This window comes from Halichoerus grypus, chromosome 6 (assembly GCF_964656455.1).
Source record: "Halichoerus grypus chromosome 6, mHalGry1.hap1.1, whole genome shotgun sequence".
NCBI classification, from domain to species: domain Eukaryota; kingdom Metazoa; phylum Chordata; class Mammalia; order Carnivora; family Phocidae; genus Halichoerus; species Halichoerus grypus.
This window is the reverse complement of record NC_135717.1, coordinates 141,942,688-141,968,170: the sequence shown is the minus strand read 5'-3', so window position 1 is coordinate 141,968,170 and position 25,483 is coordinate 141,942,688. Positions and strand designations below refer to the sequence as shown.

The following is a 25,483-nucleotide window of genomic DNA, read 5'->3' as shown; positions in this document are numbered from 1 at the left end:
TCACATTTCAAACAGCTCCTGAAATATTCAGGTGAAATAATGAAATGTTGAGTAAACAGTAGAAGATCTTGAGCAGTCAGGATCCAGTATTTTAAAACAATAATAAAAGCAATGTCATATTTTCTAAAATTCAAGCTCTTACCAGGATATGATCAGCTTTTACTTCAAATAATAATATTAAAATTAGTATCATTATGGCAATATCATAAATGTGTCCTAGAAAAATAATATTTTTGTATCATCTCATTGCTATCACTTTTTAATTTTTTATTCTTTTTTAATTGAGGCATTGACATATAACATTATATAGGTTTCAGGCATACAGTATAATGATTTGACATTTGTATACACTGCAAAATAATTACCACAGTAACTCTAGTTATCATCCATCACCACACAGTTACAATTTTTTTTTATTCTTGTGATGAGGACTTTTAAGGTTTACTCTTAGCAATTTCCAAATATGCAATACAGTATTATTAAGTATAGTCACCATGTTGTACATTATATCCCCATGACATTTATTTTATAACCAGAAGTTTGTACCTTTTGACCTCCTTCACCCATTTCACCCAAACCCTTACAATCCCCACTTTGGCAACCATCAGTCTGTTCTCTGTATCTATGAACTTGGGTTTTTGTTTTGTTTTGTTCATTTTGTTTTTTTTAGATTCCACATATAAGTAAGATCATTCAGTATTCATCTTTTATCACTTTTAACCAATGATTTTCATTTGATCACTAAAATTTGGTTTATTGGTTAACTTATTGACTACAAAATGACTAATAAATGACAATCTGGTAACATGATATTGGTCTAACTCTTAACTCTGAAATTCTTAGAATCTGATACGTGCCAGAGAGACAACTTTTTCAGTCCATACTCACATGGGGACTTGGTCTGTACCACGTAAGTAAAGTATTTACTTCCTTGTAGTATGTGTGTCTTTCACTTAATGACTGAAAACCCATGCTGCCGTTAAAATAGTCTCTACTACAACTTAAAGATAAATGAGTTAAGGAGAAGCAAAGGGAGCCAACTGCCTCATCAGGAAACTTAGACCCAAACAATGCAAACTGGTGCAGCCACTCTGGAAAACAGTACAGAGGTTCCTCAGAAAGTTAAAAATAGAACTACCCTATGACCCAGCAACTGCAGTATTAGGTATTTACCCAAATGATACAAAAATACTAATTCAAAGGGATATATGCACCCCAATGTTGACAGCAGCATTATCAGTAATAGCTAAATTATGGAAAGAGCCCAAATGTCCATCAACTGATAAATGAATAATGTGGTATATATATATATATATATATAGTCACACAGTGAATCAGTACACACACACACACACACACACACACACACACACACACAGTGGAATATTACTCAGCCATAAAAAGAATGAAATCTTGCCAATTGCAATGACGTGGATAGAACTAGAGAGTATTATGCTAAGTGACATAAGTCAATCAGAGAAAGGACAGATACCATATGATTTCACTCCTATGTGTAATTTAAGAAACAAAACAAATGGGGCGCCTGGGTAGCTCAGTCGTTAAGCGTCTGCCTTCGGCTCAGGTCATGATCTCAGGGTCCTGTGATCGAGCCCCGCATCGGGCTCCCTGCTCAGCGGGGAGCCTGCTTCTCCCTCTCTTACTCCCCCCTGCTTGTGTTCCCTCTCTAGCTATGTCTCTGGGTCAAATAAATAAATAAAATCTTTAAAAAAAAGAAAAGAAAAAGAAACAAAACAAATGAACACGGAGAGGTGAAGAGAGGCAAACCAAGAAACAGACTCTTAACTATGGAGAACAAACTGAGGGTTACTGGAGGGGAGATGGGTGGGGGAATAGGTGATAGGTATTAAGGAGTGCACTTGTTGCAATGAGCACGGGTGCTGTATGTAAGTGATGAATCACTAAATTGTACACCTGAAACTAATACTACACTGTATGTTAACTAACTGGAATTTAAATTAAAAATTTGCAGAAAAAAATTTCAAACCCTTTGATGCCTTCATAGAAAGAAGATTCATGAGTCATTTTGGGTTCTGGTAGGAGGGGTAATTCAGGTATATCTACCTACAATTTATACGGGAACCCAGACAGAAGGTAGATTAAAAAGATAAATCTATACATGTGGTGAAGTTTCAAAATCAGTGCAGTTGATATACACAAGGTTATGTGCATTCCATTGGGGATATAAAGGTGGCTGAGACCCGATCCCTGCCCTTCCATGACTTAGTCATGATTTGTTAAATTATTGGCAGAAGTATTAGCGGAGTGTGAGCTTATCTAGTAGATGTATAGTGGATGGAGATGAGCATTGAGCATTCTTTGCCAAACTACCTTAAAGGGAAATAAGATTCAAGATGATGTGCTTTTTAGGAAAAAAAAAAAAATTAGTCAAGAACATGTGTAAAAGTGGAATCTGGGAAACCAGTGAAGATTTACAATTCCTCTAAAATCAGAGAGCAGAAGATACACAGAAACACAGATGACAAATGAGGAAAAGGGAAGCTACACCTCAGATTAAAACTTTTTAGAATTCTAACATAGTTCTCACTCTTTTGCATCCTCTAGGTCCTGACATCTCAATAGCCACATGATCACCAGATAGAAGTTGAAGAGTGTAGTTACAACTCATTACAGAAATTGTGCTAGACAGTGTGACCCAACTTGGTTGAAAAATTAAGTCCACCACTACACGACAAGTCACTTACATCACTCTGTCCTTTCATTTACACAGCTATAAAAGTGCATTGTAACTATACCTATTTCACAAGGTGCTGGCAGGATTTGAAGAATATATATATACTTTTAGCACGGGGCCTGAGCTAGAATAAGTGTTCAGTAATTAGTTACCTGCCTCTGTATTGCCATAGTTGTTACTATTATTATTATCATTACTGAGAAATAATCCATCAGCATGAAAGAAAGGAATAGCTCTGGCATGAGCTAGAGAATAACCACATGTGCGTTCCCTACTAGAGACTTTACGAATATCCCAAGTCTTATTGTGGCACACCCCCTAAAACACTCAAAGGAAGCATTTAACATTCTTAGATCATTTGTTCCCCAATGTTTGGCAACGTCTATGGAATAATACAAGTAAGTAAGAGAGCCCGCAACTCATTGTCCTTGTGCTGAATTTCAAAAAATATGGTATATATTATTGATCAATTATATGTCAATATATATAAGAGAGCTGTATACAACAGGATTCCTGAGAAACACATCTCTGCACTTAATGTGAGCCATTTATCAAGGTTTGTTCACCAGGCCCTAGGGTCAAGAGGAAAAGCAATGGAAGAAAAACAGGAAAGAATACTGCATATGACTGTGTAAATCAGTAATAAACACAGTAAATAAAATCAACAAGTTCCATAATTATACACATATAAGAAGTCCAGTATTTTCTTTTATTGAGAGGTTGGAGGAAAGGAAAATTTTCAAATATTCATACTTACATGAATTAATTAGGCTATTTATCACCATGTTCTAGTAAAAGTAATATTAAAGCATATTGCAAGCAATGAATAATGTGGTCATTATAGATTTTCCTTAAGCCAAAAAACCAACAGAACATTTTTTAAAGAGAAGATTAATACTGTTTTCTAGCGTCCAGGAAACATTTTCAAAGTAGGTAACAATTAATATAAAGCCTCCCTCTCCCCAACTTTGGGACCGTTGTACACACTTGAAATATTTACATATAAAACAGAGTTCTTTTTTTTCAAAAAGTATCAATCTACTACTCCATATATAATATGGATATTTTCCAAATGTTTCTAAGAATTAAATCCAGGTGTTTTAAATTACTTTTAGTGGTTTCAGTGGAGAAGAAATAAGAAAAGGAAGAAAAGCTAAAATTAACTGAGACTCTTAGTATAGAAACACTATAATGTAGTTTTTATTTATGTATTTATTAGAGAGAAAGCGCACGTGCGGGGGGAAGGAGCATACGAGGGGCAGAGGGAGAGGGAGAGAGAGAATCTTAAGCAGGCTCCATGCCCAGCGCAGAGCCTGATGTGGGGCTTGATCTCAGGACCCTGAGATCATGACCTGCGCTGAAATCAAGAGTCTGGCGTTTAACTGACTGAGCCACCCCGGTGCCCCCCGTAACGTAGTATTTAGATGGAGTATAGAAGCTAAATTCAGACTGCCTGGGTTCAAAAATCCTAGATCTGCTACTTACTAGTTTTATAAGTTTAGGCAAGTTTCTTAAACTGTCCATATCTCCATTTCCACACCCATTTAATCAGAATAAAAATTGACCCTATCTCACAGGGTGGTTATAAATATTAAATAAATTATAGCACTCAGTATTGTACCTGGCTCATAGCATGGACACAAAAAAGCCTTGCTGTTTTTACTATATGCTGGACACCATGTATACCAGCACACAATTCATTCCAATAATCCTATTGATTGCCCTCTCAATCAGTAAGGATAGGCTGGATTATACTACAGTAACAATCGCAAACTCTGTGACTTGCAAAAATAAATGTTTATATCTTACTCATGCAACTTCACTGTGGGTTCAAGTGGACTCCCCAGATCTGTTATCAATGCATTTCTATTGCATTGACAGATGCAGAGGACTTCTATTCCACATGTGCCTCACGAGGGCCACAGCAGACCAGAGGATTAGGATGGAAGCTCTTGCAAATAAAGGCTTCACCCTGAAGTGACACACCCTCCTCCTCTCACTGCATTAGCCAAAACTAGCCACATTCCTCTGCGTATATGGGGACATCCGATTCTTTTGTGTGCCTGACATAGAGGAGAACAGATACCGCTGAACAATAATAACCATCGCAGACCAATTTTATAAATTCCGCCATTTTACAATTATTTGGGGGAAAGCACTGTTCAAAGAGTGGAGCCAGAATTTTAACCTAGGAATCAATTTGTTTTCTCCATTAATAATGATCCTCGACTTTCTATTCTCCTACCCACCAAAATGAGATATCTAACAAACTCCCCTTGGTAACTGGCAAACTTCATCGGGCCTTGATTAAGGAGGGGCGTTGGGAGGAAGGCAAAGTCAGGGCATTTGTGGTTTAGAAAAGCATTTAACTCTCAATGAGAATCAATAAAACTCTATGAAAATAAGAACTGTGGAGAGAAAGAAAGATTAGTATAAAAGTACACTTTTCTAAGCTCCAATGCTTTTGCTTAGTTATTTAGCAGTCAATAATACTGATCCTATGTCCCTTTGACTACTATCTATCTTACTAATTTTTTTTTCCAACATCTATATTGGTCATGTCTACCGTAGATACTGAGCATTCGTTCTTTTTTTTAATCTTCCCAAAGTTATTTTACTTAACTGATACATCCATTTAGGAGAGATGTCTTGAAAGATTATACTTGGGAAATGTTTTTATTCTAGTATCAAAACCTAAGGAGAAGGTATTCTTATTGTCTAAAGTTAGCTCTTAACTCCAAGACCTACAGAATTTAATTGCTTTTCTCCTACTTAGAAACATTTATATTTTAAATCCATAAAATTCACTATTAACCTAAAAGTCATAAATTAAATTCTACCCCTAACTTAGAATTTGAAAGTTTTTATTTATTTATTTATTTTAGCTATTCTAGGACTTTCAACTGGACTACTTCAAACTCAAAATCCTTTTTTTAAAAATATTTTATTTATTTATTTGACAGAGAGAGAGTGAGCAAGAGAGAGAGAGCATGAGTGGGGTTGGGGGGAGGTGCAGAAGGAAAAGCAGAAGTAGGCTCCCCCCTTAGCAGGGATCCGGGGACTTCAGGATCATGACCTGAGCCCAAGGCAGATGCTTTAACGACTGAGCCACCCAGGCGTCCCGAAACTCAAAATTCTTGAACTTTGACTTTCCTAGATATCATAAGAATAGTACTCCTCCTTTCTATGCACTGTCCTTTACCACATTTGGCCATAATTCCAGCAAAAGCAAATATAATTAATCTCTTTTATAGTAAGTTCTCTATCTCCATGGTTTAGATAAAGGATTTTAGTTCCACATTCAGATGTGCTTCTAAAATTGTAATTTAAAGAAGTTATTAGATTCATATATTGTCACAAAGATTCATCAGCCTCCTACATATTTCTCTTGCAAATGTCACACCACCATGGAAAGCAAGGAGTTGCTGCTTGCTGCTCATGAAAGTAGAATTCTTTAAAAAAAAAAAAAAGGCAGTAGCAGCAGAAGCAATAACTTCAACCACTGGATTTTTTTTTTTCTCACTTTAATAGTATATGGCACGAACAAAGGAAAAGTAAGCCACTTTCCAGGAGGTGCTAAGAGTTTGGATTTTCCCATGCACCTGGTAGTTGATCCGGTCACAGCTGATTGAATTTCCATTGTTCATTGATTGCGCCATTTGTCAGGCAATCCATCCTTGCTTACGTAATTGCGGCATTCCTGTAGTTCACTCTGTTCTGTCCTGGAGGTTCAGCAGCATGACGGACTGGGAAAATTAGATATGGCACAGCATCAAGCTGCTGACCTTCAGAATATAAAATAAGGCCCATCTTTTAAAATTGGTCTTTCTCCATGAGGTTATTCTGCGGGACCGTATTTCTAACAGGCCATTTTTCATGCTGACCATGTACCTTCTTAAAATATTTTTTGTATTTATAGAAAAATGATTATTTAAATTTATATATGCCTGTACTGTGCAGAATATTATGAATAAATTCATTTCATTTAGAGTTTGTCAAAAGCGGACAAATTTTTCATCTTTAGGTAAACCTCTACCTTCAAACCAGAATTAAATATCATTTTAATAAAATCTGATAAATATGAAGGAAAATTCACAGAATCTTAATAAGTTAAAAAAAAAAAAAGACTAAATTTCCCAAATAGTTTAATGTGGCTGACCAATGGATTGCCAAAATACCAAAATTCAATACGGAAATTAAATTACTTTCCGGTTGCATAAAATCCACATTATATTTTCCTTATTTGTTTTCCTTGGAAACAAAGTCAAAATCACAGAAAAGTTGCAAATAAATAACTTTTTCCACCCTCTGAGCCACTTATTTACAAATGCCTGATAACCTGAGAATAATTTAGTAAATCAACAACAATTATTTCATCCCTTTTCAACTCCCAATCAAATGTGTAACTAGCAATCAAATGTGTAACTATCTAGAGAAATAGAATTGCTACAGTATACAACAAGAACACACAGATTGGCTGAGTAGCTCTTTATTTCATTGTTTAGACTTTTCCATGGAGTTTCTTCCGGGAACTTCTAGTATCTAAACAAAAAAAGATAAGAAACCACACAAAGTTCAACTTGCAAAAACAGGGAGACCTGCTGATGAGGAACAGGTTTCAAAATAAGCAAAATCCCGGAAATTTAAATCGTGCCGGCCGGCTGCACGAGCCACACTGTCTTTGGGGTGATCCGTGGTGGACGTTTTGAGGGCAGCTGACCCGCAGCCTGCCTTCCCCGGACCGCCTCCTGTGGAAGCCTGAGCTGGCCGTGTAGCTTTCTCCCTTTGTCTCATAATCATGTCCACCAACGAGAATGCTAATTCACCAGCTGCCCGCCTTAACAGATTCAAGAACAAGGGGAAAGACAGTACAGAAATGAGGCGGCGCAGAAGAGAAGTTAATGTGGAGCTGAGGAAAGCTAAGAAGGATGATCAGATGCTGAAAAGGAGAAACGTAAGCTCATTTCCTGATGATGTTAACCTCTCCCCTACAGGAAAACCGCAACAACCAGGGCACTGTAAATTGGACTGTTGATGACTTTGTCAAAGACATAAATAGCAACAATTTGGAAAGCCAGCTCCAGGCTACTCAAGCTGCTAGGAAACTGCTTTCTAGGGAAAAACAGCCCCCCATAGACAACATAATCCGGGCTGGTTTGATTCCAAAATTTGTGTCCTTCTTGGGCAGAACTGATTGTAGTCCCATTCAGTTTGAATCTGCTTGGGCTCTCACTAACATTGCTTCTGGGACGTCAGAACAGACCAAGGCTGTGGTAGATGGAGGTGCTATCCCAGCATTCATTTCTCTGTTGGCATCTTCCCATGCCCTCATCAGTGAACAAGCTGTATGGGCTCTAGGAAACATTGCAGGTGATGGTTCAGTTTTTCGAGACTTGGTTATCAAGTATGGTGCAGATGACCCACTATTGGCTCTCCTTGCAGTTCCTGATATGTCATCTTTAGCATGTGGTTACTTATGTAACCTTACTTGGACACTTAGAAACCTTTGTCGCAACAAGAATCCTGCACCCCCATTAGATGCTGTTGAGCAGATTCTTCCTACTTTAGTCTGTCTCTTGCATCATGATGATCCAGAAGTATTGGCAGATACCTGCTGGGCCATTTCCTACCTTACTGATGGTCCAAATGAACAGATTGAAATGGATGTGAAAACAGGAGTTGTGCCCCAGCTTGTGAAGCTTCTAGGAGCTACTGAATTGCCCATTGTGACTCCTGCGCTAAGAGCCATAGGAAATATTGTCACTGGGACAGATGAACAGACTCAGGTTGTAATAGATGCAGGAGCACTTGCTGCTTTTCCCAGCCTCCTAACGAACCCCAAAACTAATATTCAGAAGGAAGCTACGTGGACAATGTCAAACATCACAGCTGGTCGCAGGACCAGATACAGCAAGTTGTGAATCATGGATTAGTCCTATTCCTCGTTGGTGTTCTCTCTAAGGCAGACTTTAAGACACAAAAGGAAGCTGTCTGGGCTGTGACCAACTATACAAGTGGTGGGACAGTTGAACAGATTGTATACCTCGTTCATTGTGGCATAATAGAACCAGTGATGAACCTCTTACCTACAAAAGATACCAAAATTATTCTGGTTATTCTGGATACCATTTCAAACATCTTTCAGGCTGCTGAGAAGCTAGGTGAAACTGAGAAACTTAGTATAATGATTGAAGAATGTGGAGGTTTGGACAAAATCGAAGCTCTACAAATCCATGAAAATGAATCTGTGTACAAAGCTACATTAAACTTAATTGAGAAATATTTCTCTGTAGAGGAAGAGGAAGATCAGAATGTTGTGCCAGAAACTACCTCTGAAGGCTATACATTCCAAGTTCAGGATGGTACTCCCGGGACCTTTAACTTTTAGGTTGTACAGCCGAGGCAGAAAGTTGTTTGTTGTGTACTCTGTTTGGTAGAAGTCTGTCTTACTGTTTCTCTACTAAGAACTCTTTTTAAATGTGTTTTGTTATTGTAGCACTTTTTACAACGAAACTCTACTTGACCAGTTCCAAACTGTACAACCTGAATGAAGCTCCTCCTCTCAGTGGGTTTCTTATTTCTATGTGGAATCTCCTCTCTTGCAGTGTCCTGTAAGTAAAGATTAAATTCCACTCTTTTCTTTAAAAAAAAAAAAAAAAAAGCAAAATTCCCTTCATTCCTATGTCACAGATTTCTTCACTTCTGCCTTTAACCACGGGTTTCTCCTAAAAGGGGAGGAAGGAAAAGTAAAGAGAGGGAGGAAAGTATTTCATAGCTCAGGTGCGTGTACATACTGTCATTACGTCTCCCCTTCCTGTCTCTAAGCCCTCCATGGAATGTTTACCTACCATCAGCTCACTCCGTAATGGCTGCTCTGGCCGTGGCCTCCGTCTCTCCACTGACATCACATTATGAAAAGTCACTGAGGATTTCTGAATCAAAACTGCTCTTTCAATCACCCAGAGCCTTAAAACATCTCCAGAGCCTTTGACCTCTACTGACGTTCCTACTTTTATCTCTTCCCTTCTTCATACTCCATGACACTGAAATATCCTGCTCTTCCTTCTCCTACTTCTTTAACTAAGTCTATCCACTCTTACACGGTATTTTTTTTCCTACTTGTCTTCAAAGTTTAGTTCTTAGTATGGTGCTCTTCCTCTCTCTCTCCCTCCACCCCCCCATCCCCATTCAACATTCACCAGGCTTTAACTCTACATCTTTTCAACTTAGAGTCAAATCTATACTCGTACATCAAGCCACCTCCAGGTTTCAGCCCATTAAGTTTCATTTCACAATCAATTCCTCAACTTGGATATCTGACTCACTTTCCTGCAGTTGCCATAACTCCCTTCCTTCCCTGAACCCCACTTCCAGGCAGTCACGATGTCTCATTTAGCTTGGGATAGCAGCTACTCAGTTCCAGCCAAGTGTTGCCCATAGCTGCTGGATATTCCGCTTTTTTGTCAAAAGAAGACCAAAAATTGAATTGATAGTGGAAATGTAGATTTCAGGTGAAATCTTCCAATGTTTAAATACTGAGAACTACTTCAAGAAACAAAAACTCAGCATCTGGCTCAAACAAAACCTACCTACAGGCTTAGAGTCAGATTGTGATTTGTAGCCTAAGAAGTGAAGGTAAATCCTTTTGCTTTCTATTCCAAGATTTCTGAAACCATCCTGAAACTACCTTCTGAATTTGAGTAGAGTAGTGCCGCCATCCCCCCCCCCCCACTCCCCGCTTAACTGTGGTTTCACTCTGCTGTTTCAGCTACCTGGGGTCAATCTCAGGCCTAACATTTTGTCACAGGGCCTATGTCATTCATTTCACTTGATCTTATCACATAGGCATTTTATCATCTCACACCATCACAAGAAGAAGAAAGGTGAGTACAGTGTAATAAGATATTTTGAGAGAAAGAGACCACATTTACATAATGTTTATTAGAGTATATTGTTATAATTGTTCTAGTTCATTAGTTGCTGTTAATCTCTTACTGTGCCTAGTTTACAAATTAAATTTTATGATAGGTATGTATATATAGGAAAAAAACAGTATATGAGGGTTCAGTACTATCACAGTTTCAGGCATCCACTGGTAGTCTTTGAATGTATCCCCCTTGGGTAAGGGGGACTACTCTACCAGCAACTCAAAATAACCTCTACAAGCCAAGTGCTCTACTATACATAAGCACACTTGATTCTTTCTAACCTCTATGCCTTTGTCATGTTTGCTCCCCACACAAAACAGTGTTTTTCTTCTAAAGTCCTATTTTAAGATCCAGTTCAAATGCTACCATATTTCTGAAAGCCTCCTGGACCACATTAGCTTACGGAGTATCTTTCCCATATTCCAAAGACATTAATACCTAGTATTGTGCGTCAGACACAGCCCTGAGCATTTTACAAGCTCCTCCCTACCCCCATATAATTCTAAAAAACTGGTACTACCATCATTCTCATTTTACAAATAAGGACATTGAAGCTTCCCCAAGGTCAGTGGCAGAGCTGGGGTTGAACTCATACCTATCTTTTTCAAGTGCAGAAAGAAAAGTAGGAAATTCATGTTTTGGTCATCCCATTACGTGACATGTTATGTACCATAAAAAAATCTAAAATTCCATAACGTGACTCACAAGACCATTTACCATATGGCTCTCTTCTTCCATTTCTTTATAATTTCCCTGTCATTCCTTAAGCCCCAGCCACATTAGCTTTCTTTCAGTTTCTACAATCTACTGAGCTACTTCGTATCTCATGGCCTTTGCATATGCTGTGCTCTTTGCCTGGAATGTTCCTCCCCACTTTTCTTGTCTAATCTCTACTCATTGGGATCTCAGTATAAACATCATTTCCTCAAGACTCCTTCCATGATCCTTCTAGAGAAGACTATGTTACATCCACCACTAAACATTGTATTTCATAGTATCTAATGCAACTCTAAATAAATAGCTTTGTGATAATTTTTTTAATGTATGTCTCCCTTGCTGCTATGTGGTAAGTTCCTTCACTATCTCTTCCATCATTTTCTCTGTAGTATCCACACAGTAAGTGAATGATTGATGTCTTTAACTCTTATAGACCATTTGAAGACTTAGAGGAATTAAATAACCTTTATTTCATAGCTAGTAAGGAACTGAGATCTTGCATGTTGAAAAACCTACACACTTTCCATTATAGAAATGTTAACCAAGCTGAAATCATTTTCTAATAATCCGCATTTAGTTGGAGTCTTTCCTTTTCAGCTTATGGTCGCTGTTGATATATATGAAATTCTAAATCAAATAATATATGAGAGTCTTATCATGGAATTTGTTTAAATAAAAATAAGCAAAAAATGGTTTGCATTGCTTCCACAGAAAGGAACAAACTGATGACCTAGACAGAAGAGTAAACCACAATGAGTAATGCAAAAGTGGACTGCCTAATCTTTACTTCAGAGGGTGGCAGCTGAATTTCAGTTTCAGGCTAGGCAGCAGGATGTCTAATTCATGAGGAGAAAATAACCCAAACATCCATTTTGTTGTTCCAGGATTAGAGAAATTACTCGGAATTCTAACTGCTTCACCCTTGACTGCAGTTTTCCACTGAGGTCTCTAAAATAGAGACTTTAGTACCCCAAAAGCCAGGTGTCAACAATGTGAATTAACCACCAAACTGTGAGAAAAGGTGGATCTTCACAACTTCCTAGAGCACCTACATGTAATTGGGATTTATTTTTCAAAGCTCTCAGAGATTACAGTACCAGAAATGTATTTTACAGGGCTATTCACTTCAGTGGAAAGTCCCTTCAGTCTATCACCCTTAAAGATTTCTATTCCATGTTCATACTCCTGTATCGGTAAGCTACTCTTGGATAGTTAGTTTATGCCACTGTGAAAGCTCATATGCATTAATATTTATGTGCTGGAACTTTTGATAGGCCTACAGATGCTGAGGGGAGTTTACTTTCATGAAGACAGACAAGATTATAATGAAGATGGAGAAGTCAAAGGGCACCAGAGATCTTGATTCCATGTAAGTCAGCTCCGTCTAGGAGAAGAAAGCTACAGCAACCCCTCCTCAGTGTACTTAAAGATTTGGATGTCCACATCTCCATTACCCAGATCCCAGCTACACAGAAAATAAGCAAGTCTCTTTCACATCAAATTTTGCTCATATCCCCTTACTACCTCCCAAAGACATATAGAAGCAAAAATCATCACATCTATGTATTCTGTTACTTCACTAGCATTTTTTTTTTTAAAGATTTTTATTTATTTATTTGAGAGAGAGAGAATGAGAGAGAGCACATGAGAGGGGGGAGGGTCAGAGGGAGAAGCAGACTCCCTGCCGAGCAGGGAGCCCGATGCGGGACTCGATCCAGGGACTCCAGGATCATGACCTGAGCCGAAGGCAGTTGCTTAACCAACTGAGCCACCCAGGCGCTCCTTCACTAGCATTTTTTAAACTCGTATGTCAGCTCTGCCCTAGATCCTAGGGATATAAAGACAAAACAAGAGAAAGACATTCATCCTGCCCTTGAATTTAGCTTCATAAAAAATTGTTAACCCATGAGGAGTATCTTCAAATACATGTCTAACACAGTAATGGAGTCTATTTGAAATTGAAAATGCTTATTGATGAAGTTTAAGGTTAGCTATATGGTCTCCTACCTCTAGTTCCCTGTCCAACTCTGCTCTGCCAACCAAAATGCTTAGTAAGATCAAATCACACTGCTGAAATAAATACAGACTCAAAGACATATCTTTATTCACCTTGATCTTTTGGGCTGCTGTAAAACAGGTATGGCCACGTGATTCCAAGAGTACAAAGACTGCGTTGGTGGTATAGTGGTGAGCATAGCTGCCTTCCAAGAGTACAAAGATGAAGAGTTCAGGTATAGTAGTATCAAATGTCAGTGATTTAAAATGTATTGAATTTTTCAAAATACAAAGACCCTTTGGCAAAAATTTCATTAAAAACATTTAATGCACACAATTTTAGAAAATTTAGGCAAACAATTAGAGATTAAGAAGAAAAAACAAGTTAGAAAGAAAATCTCCAGGTCAAGAACGCATGGGTGGCTCAGACGGTTAAGCGGCTGCCTTCAGCTGAAGTCATGATCTCAGGGTCCTGGGATCCAGCCCCGCACGAGCTCCCTGCTCAGCAGGGGAGTCTGCTTCTCCCTCTCCCTCTGCTCTTCCCCACCTCTTGTGCTGTCTCTCTCTCTCTCAAAGAAATGAATAAAATCTTAAAAAAAAAAAAAAAATCTCCAGGTCTAAAATACCTATTTGAGGGACCTTTGACTTCCACATTCTCTGCACTCACTTGGGCCCCTGCCAACCCCAACCAACCCTCTAGAAACCTGTGCTTTCCCTTCCATTGTCACTGCCACGGCCTTATATCTGGCCCTCGTTGGTTTTTTCTTAGACTATCCCCATGACTTCTTCTTTTTTTTTTTTCATGACTTCTTAATTAACTTCTCTGTACATGGTTTTAAGGAGGGGGTCACATAAATCATTTTCAATACCATACTTTATGACAGATATGTAGACACAGAACTTTGAGAACACACTCTTAGGAAAGACCATAATCTTTGTTTTGATCTAAGAAACACAAGGAGGGTTTCCTGTTCCTGACATAACTGTGCTGTAAGAGTGGAAAGACAGCTAGCTACTCTTCCTCCAACATTTATAAAGTCTATTTCATCCAAGACATGGTCTTAATTCTTTACCCATTTAATCCTCATACTATTTCCACATTTATATATGAGAACACTGAAGCAGAGAGATTAAGTAACTCGGCTGTGAACACACAGCCAGTAACTGGGAGACCCAGAACTCAAACTCAATATTCTGGCTCCACAGACCATGCTCTTAGTCATCATGACTCATTGGCATATATGTGTGTGTGTGTGTGCGTGTGTGTGTACGTGTACTTATATGTCTATGTGTACTGTGTATGTCTACATATATATACTATATATACACACATATAAATATATATGTATATATAGAGACTTAGACATATAAATACACATAGTGCTTGGATCACTGTCAGGCATATCAAAGAGGGTTAGTCAAACTCTACTGAAAAAATTAAACCAGAAGAGAAAAGGTGCTCAGATTCTAAAGGGAAAACTATGTAAACTGTTCCAAACAACGAAGAGAGGGCATGACAACAATACGGAACAGGCTCTGGTTGGCTTGCCTTTCTCCACTTCAACAAGGAGACATTTATCAAATGCAAACCTGACTGTGTCATTGCCCCGTTTCAATGCTGGGAATTTGGGAACTTGGGGAACCCCACTGCAGTGTTGCTCAGACTTTTACAGGAAACCTCTCTCCCTAATGGCTGGCAGATGAGAGCAACCACATTCTTACTAGGCACCTAGCTGAACAGGCAGCCACAACTCTGAGTTTTCATAGACTGTGCGCCTCACCCTTACTATTCTGACAAGTCTGGCATTTATTCTACAATGTATCTGTTTTGTTGTAATGTAAAAATAATGTTTATAGCTACTTAAAATTGCAACTCTAGACAAAAAAAAAAAAAAATGTACTCCTACCATGATTTCTAGCAGCACCTGGCCTATATGTGCATAATTTTGGAGTACCTCATATTGTACCTTCATACAGACAACAGGGCTATGGATCTAATCCAAGCTGGTTCACCAGCCCCTTCTCCCACCTCTCCAGCCAACACAATTATTTGCAACCATAGTAACAGTCAAATTTCAGCCTGTTTTCCAATCCCTGGTCTTTAATAATTAGATCCTTGTCCATCTTGCGGAAGATAATACCCATCCTCCCAAACCCTACTTAGGTGTGATTTACTGAAGTCTTTCCTCAATTCTCTTCCTCCCCGCAGTGTGTGGATACTTGGTAATACTTCCCTAGTTTATCACACTGTTTGCATTTGTCCGTGGCTGTCTCCCATACTAGACAGTGCTGTCCCTGGAGACAGACCCCTGCTTTAGTCCGTGTAACATCCCCAGTGCCAAGTACAGCCCTGCCATTCTGGTAAATCTCTGGGCCATTGGAAACTGGCCTCATAATGAGTAACCCAATCCCTCAAGAGAAGGCCGGAGAGTTGACCATAAAATTTAAATTAAACACAAATCGAAAGATCTGAGCACATCTCCAGTCTTGAATTTCTTTCCTAATACAATGCCAGGTTCCCCATGAAAGGGACGTTGAGCCCGGTCGCCCAAAAGTCATGAGAGATCTGGCTTGGCGAAGGAGTCACTCACCAACTCGTGGAAGGCGGGTATCTGTTCTCCAGCGTTTTGGTCCAGGGCTTGTACCAGCTGATCTGCTCGGCCGCTTTGCCCCAGAACCGCTCGGGGTCGGCCACCGAGGCCGCGAAGTGGGTCTTGTACTCGCCGCCACCACCTGCCGACGACAGCGCTCGGCAGCCCCGGCTCCCGAGAGCGCCCCGCGGGCCGGGGGCCACGTACGCCCTGCGGGCCGGGCCGGCTCCCCGGGCGGGAGAGGACCCGGGCAGGGACCCCCCGAGTCCCCCGGCGCCGGTGACTTTGCGACACTGCAGCCAGGACGGCTTCATCGCCGCCAGCTGGGCCCCCCTCCCCCTCGCAGGCTGTGCTGCCCGAGGTCCCAGAGTGCACTCCTCAGGCGACAGCCGGGGCTCTCCCGACTTCCAGAAGGCGGCGGGCAGGGGGCGGGAGGCGGAGGCAGCTCCCGAGGGGAGTCCGGGCCTTGGAGTTTGGAAGGCACACTAGGGCTGCCGGGAAAAGCCGACCTGGAGCGGCGGGGGAAGCAACAGGCTGGAGTGGGGGGTGGGGGGGTGGGGGGTAGGGGCCGGGGCCACAGCGGGAGAAATCCCGCCCCTGCGTGCGTCCCCAGCCGCGCGGCTCCCCCCCGAAAAGCCCCCTGTTGCTGCAGAACGTCCTCCCTTCCCCGACACGCCAGTGGCCCTCGGGGGAGGCCGACGCACCCATCTCGCTCTCAACAAACAAGTTTTCAAACAAACAGGTTGTGCGCAGCTTCTGTGGCTGCATCTGCGCAGAGCCAGCTGGTGGAGGCGCATCGCCTCCGGCCTGCGGCGCAAACCAAAACCCCTGGGCTCTGCCGCAAGGCCCCTGCAGTGTTCGTTTCCTTAGTTTGTTTTTTTTAACTCAGCTCAGTCCCTGGTTATTAAAAACACCAGCGGCTCCAGGGCAAGGACTGCTCCAGGATTTCAGGACAGCTGAGAGGGTAGGAGGAGTGGAGGAAGGTTGAGCAAAAGTGGTGAGTAGTGATCGACCGGCTCCTGGGGAGGACAGCCCCGCGGGGATGAGGATCCACCAGCTGCCCGGACTCCCCCCACAGATCTAGAGGTGGAAAGCAGAACGGACTTGTTGCATTTCTTCCCTTCCAATTTGCTTCTTTGGAGTTTCTGGGGCCCTTTCCTTGATGGGGGGCGGGGGTGAGCCGAAAAGAGGAGCTAAGTAAAGATAAAGTGAATCAAACAAAAGAGGAAGCGGAAGCGGGGGAAAATTAAAAGACAAAGGCAGTATAAATTACTATCTGGGTTTAACATTCTAAAAGCTCCTTCACTGTTTTTCACACCCAAGTGAAATTCAGATGCAATCCTGTTTGCCGTAGCATTTGCGGTTTTAAATGTAAAGATGTGTATTCCCAAATCTGAGGTGAGAAATAGTGGAATGCCCCTGACTGGAGGAAGTATTGTAAACTTGAGAAGCTGTAAAATCAGATTACTCTGCAGGAAAAGAATAATGTGGAGATAAAGGTTAAAAAAAAAAAAAAAAAAAAAAAACAGACAAATCTAATGCAAAACAAAGAAAATTTAAATAACCACTTCGGCTATTCCCTTTCAACTGAGAAACAAGGCACTAGACACTTTCCTGACACCGGCAGCCTACTTTATTCCTTCCAACGGCTTCAGATCAAAGGATTTCCAGTAGCCAGAGACATTCACTACCTCTTGAACTCAGAGATAAAGCCAGTTAACCTCCTAGCCTCCTGCTTTCCTCTGTCCAGTTGCTTAATGTTGCTTCCTGGTATTTAAGATCACTTGACTCCAAATTATCCCCTATTGTATTATAATGATGTCCACGTCAGTCATTTGTTTAACAAATATGTGAGTACCTACACTGCAAGCAAGATGTGGTTTGTTGGGGGATATTTGAAGGAGGGAAGCAGACAGTTTATTGGCACCTACTCTGCATATTCGTGGTGCTACCCTTTCAAATATGTTAGTTCCTGTGATTTTCAAAGAAGTACAAGGAAGTGGGAACTATAATCCCCATGTTTACAAATGGAGCTTAGAGATAGGTTAACTTGCTTGAGGTCACGCAGCTACCAAGCAAAACAGGATTCAGACCTTGTTGATACTCAGAGCTCGGCAGCCCCTATACCTTTAAATACCTGTGTGCCAATGATACTGATCGCCATGCTTCAAGGTAGAGCGCTCACTCAGGGTCAGTTCACTCCGCTCCTGTCCCTTACCCCAGCATACTCTACGAATAATATCATTTTCTCTGTGTGCCATGACTTGAATAAGGTAGGGAATCTGACGCTGAAATCCATGGTTTTTGCACCAAGCTGATCATCTTCCTATTTAGAAAGAGAGAGAGAGAGAGTAAGAAACAAGGAAGGAAAGAAGGAAGGAAGGGAGAAAGGAAGGAAGATTGATTTTAGACTCCCAGTAAAATATGACTAATTGAATTCCCACATCCATTCCTAGAAGCCTGCTGAAAGAGAATCAAAGAGTGACAGTGATGGTGGTGGCAAAAAGCCACAAGGACAAATAGGAGAAAAGAAACCAAACGAGAGAATGGAAAGAAGATGGATTCATTGTTATATGACTTACAGGGTCACTTTAGGGTGGGGATGGTCCTGAATTTAACTGCTTTTGGTCGAGTAAAGGGATTTCCTCTTCAGAAACCTGGCATGTGTCAGGATTTTGAGGTCCTGGTTTCCTCTGAAGGTTCAGAATGAAGGTCAAGGGCTTAAAAACACACACATTAATTAAAAGATTGTGTGAGACAAAGTTAGATCCCTGAATTGCTGGGTGAAACCATTTTCTCGGGACTTGGCAGTACGCTGTCTTATTTTAAGTAATTGTACAAAATAGATCGTTAATGTTAAGTTCCAAATCAGATGTGAATGAAGGCACAGTCCAGCAAAGGCAAGAAATAGAGTGGACAAGTAGAACAAGGGTGACCAATGAGACTAGAAATTTTTCTTGGAGCTCAGTACAGAAGTGCAAAATAATGTCAAATGCAGGCCAGAGCCTGAGGGTGCACGATCGGCCTTTAAATTAAGACACTCAAAGCCTGTTGACTGGCCACTGAGCTTAAGATCATTAGCCACTGAGTCTCAGTTTGAATACTAGTACTGCCACTTATTAGGTAGAAATTTGGAAAATTTATTAACTCTCCTACACTGTAATATCAGTTATCTATATTCTGAGGCTCATGATTCTTACCTCACACTATTGTTGCAAAGTTTAAATATGTATACATTGATTAGCATCAGGGCAGTAGCAAAGCAAGCTAATTTAGGACAGCAACAAAGCCTATGAACAACCAACCAAGCCTAAAGGACACCTCAAAAACCTCCAACTTCATTGACATACCTAAAAGTTTATAATCAGAAAATTTTGAAAAAATTATTTTAATTTAAACATGCATGTACATTCTATACTGCTTCAAAAAATAAAACTGTGTTTTAAACTAATTTGGGGACAGGATAATCGCAATCTTTTCAATGTTTGCCCCTCTAAAACTCTGGCTTTTTGATACAAAATATTTATTTTCTTGTGTGCCAATAAATTGTATATATATTTTTTCTTTTTTTCATTTATTTTATTTTATTTTTTCATCAAAGTAAGTGTACTCTTTAATCCCTATCCCCTACTTCCCCCATCCACCCACCGACCTCCCCTTGGTAGCCATCAGTTTATTCCCTAGAGTCTGTTTCTTGATTTGTCTCTCTCTCTCTCTTTCTCTTTGCTCATTTGTTTTGTTTCTTAAATTCCATATATGAGTGAGATCATATGGTCTTTGTCTTCTCTGACTGACTTGCTTCGCTCAGCATTATTCTATCACTATCCATGTTGTTGCAAATGGAAAGGTTTCATTCCTTTTTTATGGCTGAACAATATTCCATTGTGTATATATAACATATCTTCTTTATCCATTTATCTATAGATGGACACTTGGGCTGCTTCCATAGTTTGGCTATTATAAATAATATTATAATATTATAAATTATAATAATATAAATAATGCAATAATCATAGGGGTGCATATATCCCTTCAAATTAGTATTTTTGTATTCTTAGGGTAAACACCCACTAGTGTGATTACTGGATGGTAAGGTAGTTCCATTTTTAATTTTTTGAAGAAACTCCCTACTGTTTTCCACACTGGCTGTACCAATTTGCATTCCCATTAACAGTGCAATAGATTCTTTTTTCTCTACATCATCCCTAACACTTGTTGTTTTTGTGTTTTTTATTTTAATCATTCTGACAGGTATGAGGTGAACATATCTCAACATAATAAAGGACTTATATAAAAAACCCACAGCCAACATCATACTTAATGGTGAAAAATTGAGAGCTTTCCCCCTAAGGTCAGGAACAAAACAAGGATGTCCATTCTCATCACTTTTATTCTGTATCTATTGAAGTGACAATATGGTTTTTATCCTTTCCCTTATTGATGTGACATATCACATTGATTACTTTGCAAATATTAAACTACCTTGCATCCTGAGAATAAATCTCACACGACTGTGATGTATGATTCTTTTTAAAATATATTGTTGGATTAGGTTTGCTAATATTTTGTTGAGGATTTTTCCATCTATATTCATGAGAAATATTGGCCTGTAGTTCTCTCTCTCTCTCTCTCTCTTTTTTTTTTTTTTTTTTTTTTTGTGGTGTCTTATCTGGTTTTAGTATCAGAGTAATGCTGTCCTCATAGAATGAATTTGGCAGTTTTCCTTCTTCTTGTATTTTTTTGGAATAGTTTAAGAAAAATGGGTATTAACTCTTCTTTAAACGTTTGGTGGAATTCACCTGTGAAGTCATCTGGTCCTGAACTTTTGTTTGTTGGGATTTTTTTTTTTTATTACTGATTCAATTTCATTGCTGGTAATTGGTCTGTTCAAAGTTTCTATTTCCTTCTGCTTTAGTTTTGGTAGGTTATATGTTCCTAGGAGTTCATTCATCTCTTCCTAGTTGTCCAAATTTTTGGCATATAGGTTTTCATGATATTCTGTTACAATTGTTTGTATTTTTGTGTGCTGGTTGTTATGTCTCCCCTTTCATTACTAATTTTGTTTATTTGCGTCCTCTCTCTCTCTCCCTTTTGAGTCTTGCTAGAGGTTTACGTAATTTTTTGATCTTTTCAAAGAACCAGTTCCTTGTTTCACTGATCTGTTCTATTGCTTTTTAAATTTCTGCATCATTTATTTCTGCTCTAATCTTTATTATTTCCTTCCTTTTACTGGGTTTGTGTTTTATTTGTTCCTTTTCTAGCTCCTTTACATGTAAGGCTAGGTTGTTTATTTGAGATTTTTCTTGCTTCTTGAGATAGGCTTGCATTTCTATAAACTTCCTGCTTAGAGTCACTTTTGCTGCATCCCAAAGACTTTGGACCATTATGTTTTCATTTTCATTTATTTTCAAACTGGACAGCAACATGCAAAAGAATGAAACTGGAATACGTTTTTACACCTATAAGAAATATAAATTCAAAACAGATTAAAGACTTAAATGTGAGACCTGAAACCATACAAATTCTAGAATAGAACACAGGCAGTAATCTCTTTGACATCAGCCATAGCAGCTTCTTTCTAGATGGAAAGGAAAGGCAAGGAAAACAAAAGCAAAAATAAACTATTGGGGCTACATCAAAATAAAAAGTTTCTGCACAGCAAAGGAAATAATCAACAACACTAAAAGGCAACCCACAGAATGGGAGAAGATATTTGCAAATGACAAATCTGACAAAGGATTAGTGACCAAAATATATAAAGAGCTGATACAACTCAACACCCCCAAAACTGAATCATCCAATTTAAAAATGGACAGAAGACATGAATAGACCCTTTTCCAAAGAAGACATAAAATGGCCAACCAACACATGAAAAGATGCTCAACATTACTGATTATCAGGAAAATGTAAATCAAAACTACAATGAAATATCATCTCACACCTGTCAGAATGACTAGAATCAACACAAGAAGTGACTGGTGTTGGCAAGGATGTGGAGAAAGGGGAACCCTCTTGCAGTGTTGGTAGAAATGCAGCCACTGTGGAAAACAGTGGTTCCTCAAAAAGTAAAAAATAGAACTACTCTATGATCCAGCAATTGTACTACTAGGTATTTACCCAAAGAATACAAAAATAATCATTCAAAGAGATACATACCCCAATGTTATAGCAACATTATCTACAATAGCCAAATTATGGAAACAGCCCAAGCGTCCATCGATTGATCAATGGATAAGGAAGATGTGGTAAATATATACAATGGAATATTACTCAGCCATTAAAAAGAATGAAATCTTGCCATTTGCAACTACATGGATGGAGCTAGATAGTATTATGCTGAGTGAAATAAATCAGAGAAAAACAAATACCGTAAGATCTCACTCATATGTGGAATTTAAGAAAGAAAATGAAAGAGCAAAGGGAAAAAAGAAAAAGGGAGAGAGGCAAACCAAGAAAGAGACTCTTAAATATAGAGAACTGATGGTTACCAGAGGGGAAGTGAGCAGGGGGATGGGCTAGATGTGTGATGGGGATTAAGGAGGGCACTTGTTGTGATGAGCACAGGGTGATGTATGGAAGTTGAATCACTACAATGTACACCTGAAACTAATATTACACTGTATGTTAATTGACTGGAATTTAAATAAAGACTTAAAAGATTGCTTTCTCAGATAATGCAGTTGTGATGTAAAATTCAATACAAATCATTAATATTTAATTTAGATCACCAAAATCCTTGAGAGATCATTTTATTTCTTCTGTACAGACCATTTCTAAGAAATTACCCTGTTTCTGTTTCATATTCCACTACTAAAGCCACTCTATGGTACTCAAATATTTGTAATAAAACCTTGAATATATTAGAAATTATCTTACTGTCAGTGAATAAATGATAAAAAGTGAAAGAAATATCCTTTAAACTAATATTTTTTCATAAAGTGTAGTCAATTACTTAGCATTATTTTAGGCTGCCATTTTTTTTCTGTTTCTGTGAATGTGTTTGTGCAGGGGGTATATGAAATTAAACTGGGATATGAAACTTAAAGCCAGTTTACCACAACATGAACTGTTCTTATGTAACGAGGTGGTGAGCAATAATTTTTTGGTTTCCACAATAACACAAGGATCTCAACTGAAGTACTGTTTTAAAATTAAAGGAAATATAGGAACAAATAAATGACTTACTTTAGGTAGATCATGAAATCAGGTGTCTCACGTATTTATTGGAAACAGTATAGGTAAAAAAACTAAAAAGTATGAAATATGTGTGAGGTATGTGGGCACCCTTTTTCAACCATTATTCTGAATGATGAAATGCTTAGATGACTCTCGCGGTACCTTATGTTTTATTTGTTGGTACAATTTTCTATCTGTTTTTAGAGCTGAACAAATAAATATTTATGGCTTGCTTAAGACATTTGTTTTAAAAGAGGTTTTTGTAAATTTTATTAAGAGCTCCAGAGTACATTCAGATTTTCTAGTGAAGATGTTTTGTGTATAAAAAGTATTTCAATGGACATGTCTTTGTTATTTGCTTACACTTGCATTTTTGTTCAATTCAGATGCTCCTATATCTTGATGCTAATATAAAATTCATTTCTTTATATCTATATACTTATATGGATATAGAGTTTATAGTTTATAACATTATATTATGTATTCCCATTGAAATTTGCATCAGCTTAGTAGAAACCAACTCATTGCATTTGAAAGAGCAAGAAAACTTATTTTTTTTATTATTTTATTTTTTGTCCTTTTCTTGGATTGTTGTTTTCTAGCTAAAAACTTCAGATACTATTATTGGGCTCTGCCAGAAATTTTAGCAGGATAGACTGGAGGAGTCTTCCTTGTATCTCTGCTTAAGAGCTATGACAACACAGGGAGGCAGGACAAAGGTTTAGGTTGTTTGATAAATCATCACACCTGCAAAACTAACTGTAAATCTATGTGTGTATAAAATGGCTAATTTCTGCTTTCTTCTTCTTTAACATCTCTAAAGGCTATTTCTTCAACACTTTTGCAGTGAGCTAATGTAATAGCCTGCTAGCCCAATGTCCTTTCTCCAGGCTCATTTACCTCCTATCACTCAGTGAATCAGCAAGTATTTACTGAGTGCCTCTCACCGTGCTCAGCAGGATTCCAGGAACACAAGGAATTATTTATAATGACCAATAATTCATTTCTGTTCTCAGGTAGCTCCCAGTCTAGCCAGGAGGAAAACAAGTCAACAAATGCCATTCTAGTTTGTTACTCCCTTCAGAAGTAGGTGAAAAACAATAGAGAAGGACTCAAGAAGGGAATGGGAAACTCTGCGTTCACAGCAAAAACAGTCCTTCTAAAACATAATTTAATTGTTTCACTCTCTTACCTTGAATCTGTGAATATCTCCCCACTGCCCATAGTGGAAAGTTCAAAGCCTTTAACACAGACCTGTGATTTTCATTTGGTATCTATACTGCTACCCGAAGGGCATTTGGAAGTGAGTAGTGTATTCTTATCTATTGGTGACTAATAAGTTATCCCTTAACTTAGCAACTTAAAACAGCAAATGTTTATTATCTCATATGAGATTCTATGGATCAGGAATTGTGATGGCTTAGCTAGGTAGTTCTGGTTCTAATGGGGTGGTGGTCAGGTTGTTGGTCAGAACTCTGGTCATCTGAATGCGCAGGAGAATCTGGTCCACGCTCACTCATGTGGCTGTTGGCAGAAGGCTTCAGTTCATTGGGCTATTTTGAGGGCATGGCTGGTGCCTTTCCCCAGGTGAGTGGTTTAGGGGTGTGTGTGTCTGTCTGTGTCTGTGTGTGTGCGTGCACACACACCTATGAGAGAGAGAGAGAGAGAAAGAGACAAAAAGAGACAGAGATAGAGAGATACCAAGACAGACTCCACAATCCTTTATGACCCAATCTCAAGAAAGGCAATTTATCGCCTCTGCTTTTATGCTATTGGTCACAGGGACAAACTCTGGTACAAAGTGGGAAGAGACTACCCAAGGGCGTGAATAGCAAGAGTCTGGATGAGTGGGGACCATCTTGGAGGCTGGCTAGCAAAAATAAGGATACGTTTGGTTTGTCATAATGACTGGAGATTGCTATTAGCACGGGCAAAGACGGAGGATTTTAAAGTCTTGTACAAGAAAGAATTGTATCCACTCTCCAAATTGTCAACTGTGTTGCCAAATAGCTCTTCTACACTTTGCATACACTACCTTTCCTCTTATGTGCACACCTGGCCCTATCTGTACCTGGCTTCTGGCAATTCTCTGTAAAATTCTATTTCTTCTGATCTCCACAAATCTTCCTCTGGCTACAGTGCTTTCTTCAGTTTGGCAACCTTTCAAACTCCCTCTTTAGAATTTAGTACAAACACCTTCATCTCCTGGATGCATTCCCTGATCACATTAAACAGATGAGCCCTTGCTCTGCTCTGCCCTGTTTTATATTTGTTATAGTACTTATTACACTGCTGTAATTACCTTTACCAACTCTTCTCCCCTAGAAGACTGTGACCCCAGTAGGAATATGTTGTATAATCTT

General features: G+C 39.2%; 1 protein-coding gene and 1 pseudogene across 5 annotated transcripts in view; one reads left to right on the top strand and one right to left on the bottom strand.

The window, feature by feature from the left end:
• The window catches only part of ACSS3 (acyl-CoA synthetase short chain family member 3), a 146,890-nt gene extending 130,435 nt beyond the window's left edge, over positions 1–16,455 (bottom strand). For 2 of the 5 annotated variants that reach the window (XM_078076366.1, XM_078076368.1), the window contains exon 1: positions 15,945–16,449. In XM_078076366.1, coding sequence (XP_077932492.1) covers positions 15,945–16,258 — 314 coding nt within the window. In that variant the 5' untranslated portion in view covers positions 16,259–16,449. Of the gene's footprint in view, positions 1–15,944 lie in introns of all 5 variants that reach the window. The other 3 variants (XR_013449288.1, XM_078076367.1, XM_036099050.2) reach the window with 3 other exon arrangements.
• On the top strand, positions 7,512–9,101 carry LOC118540034 (importin subunit alpha-1 pseudogene; annotated as a pseudogene).
• Positions 16,456–25,483: the final 9,028 nt, after the last annotated feature.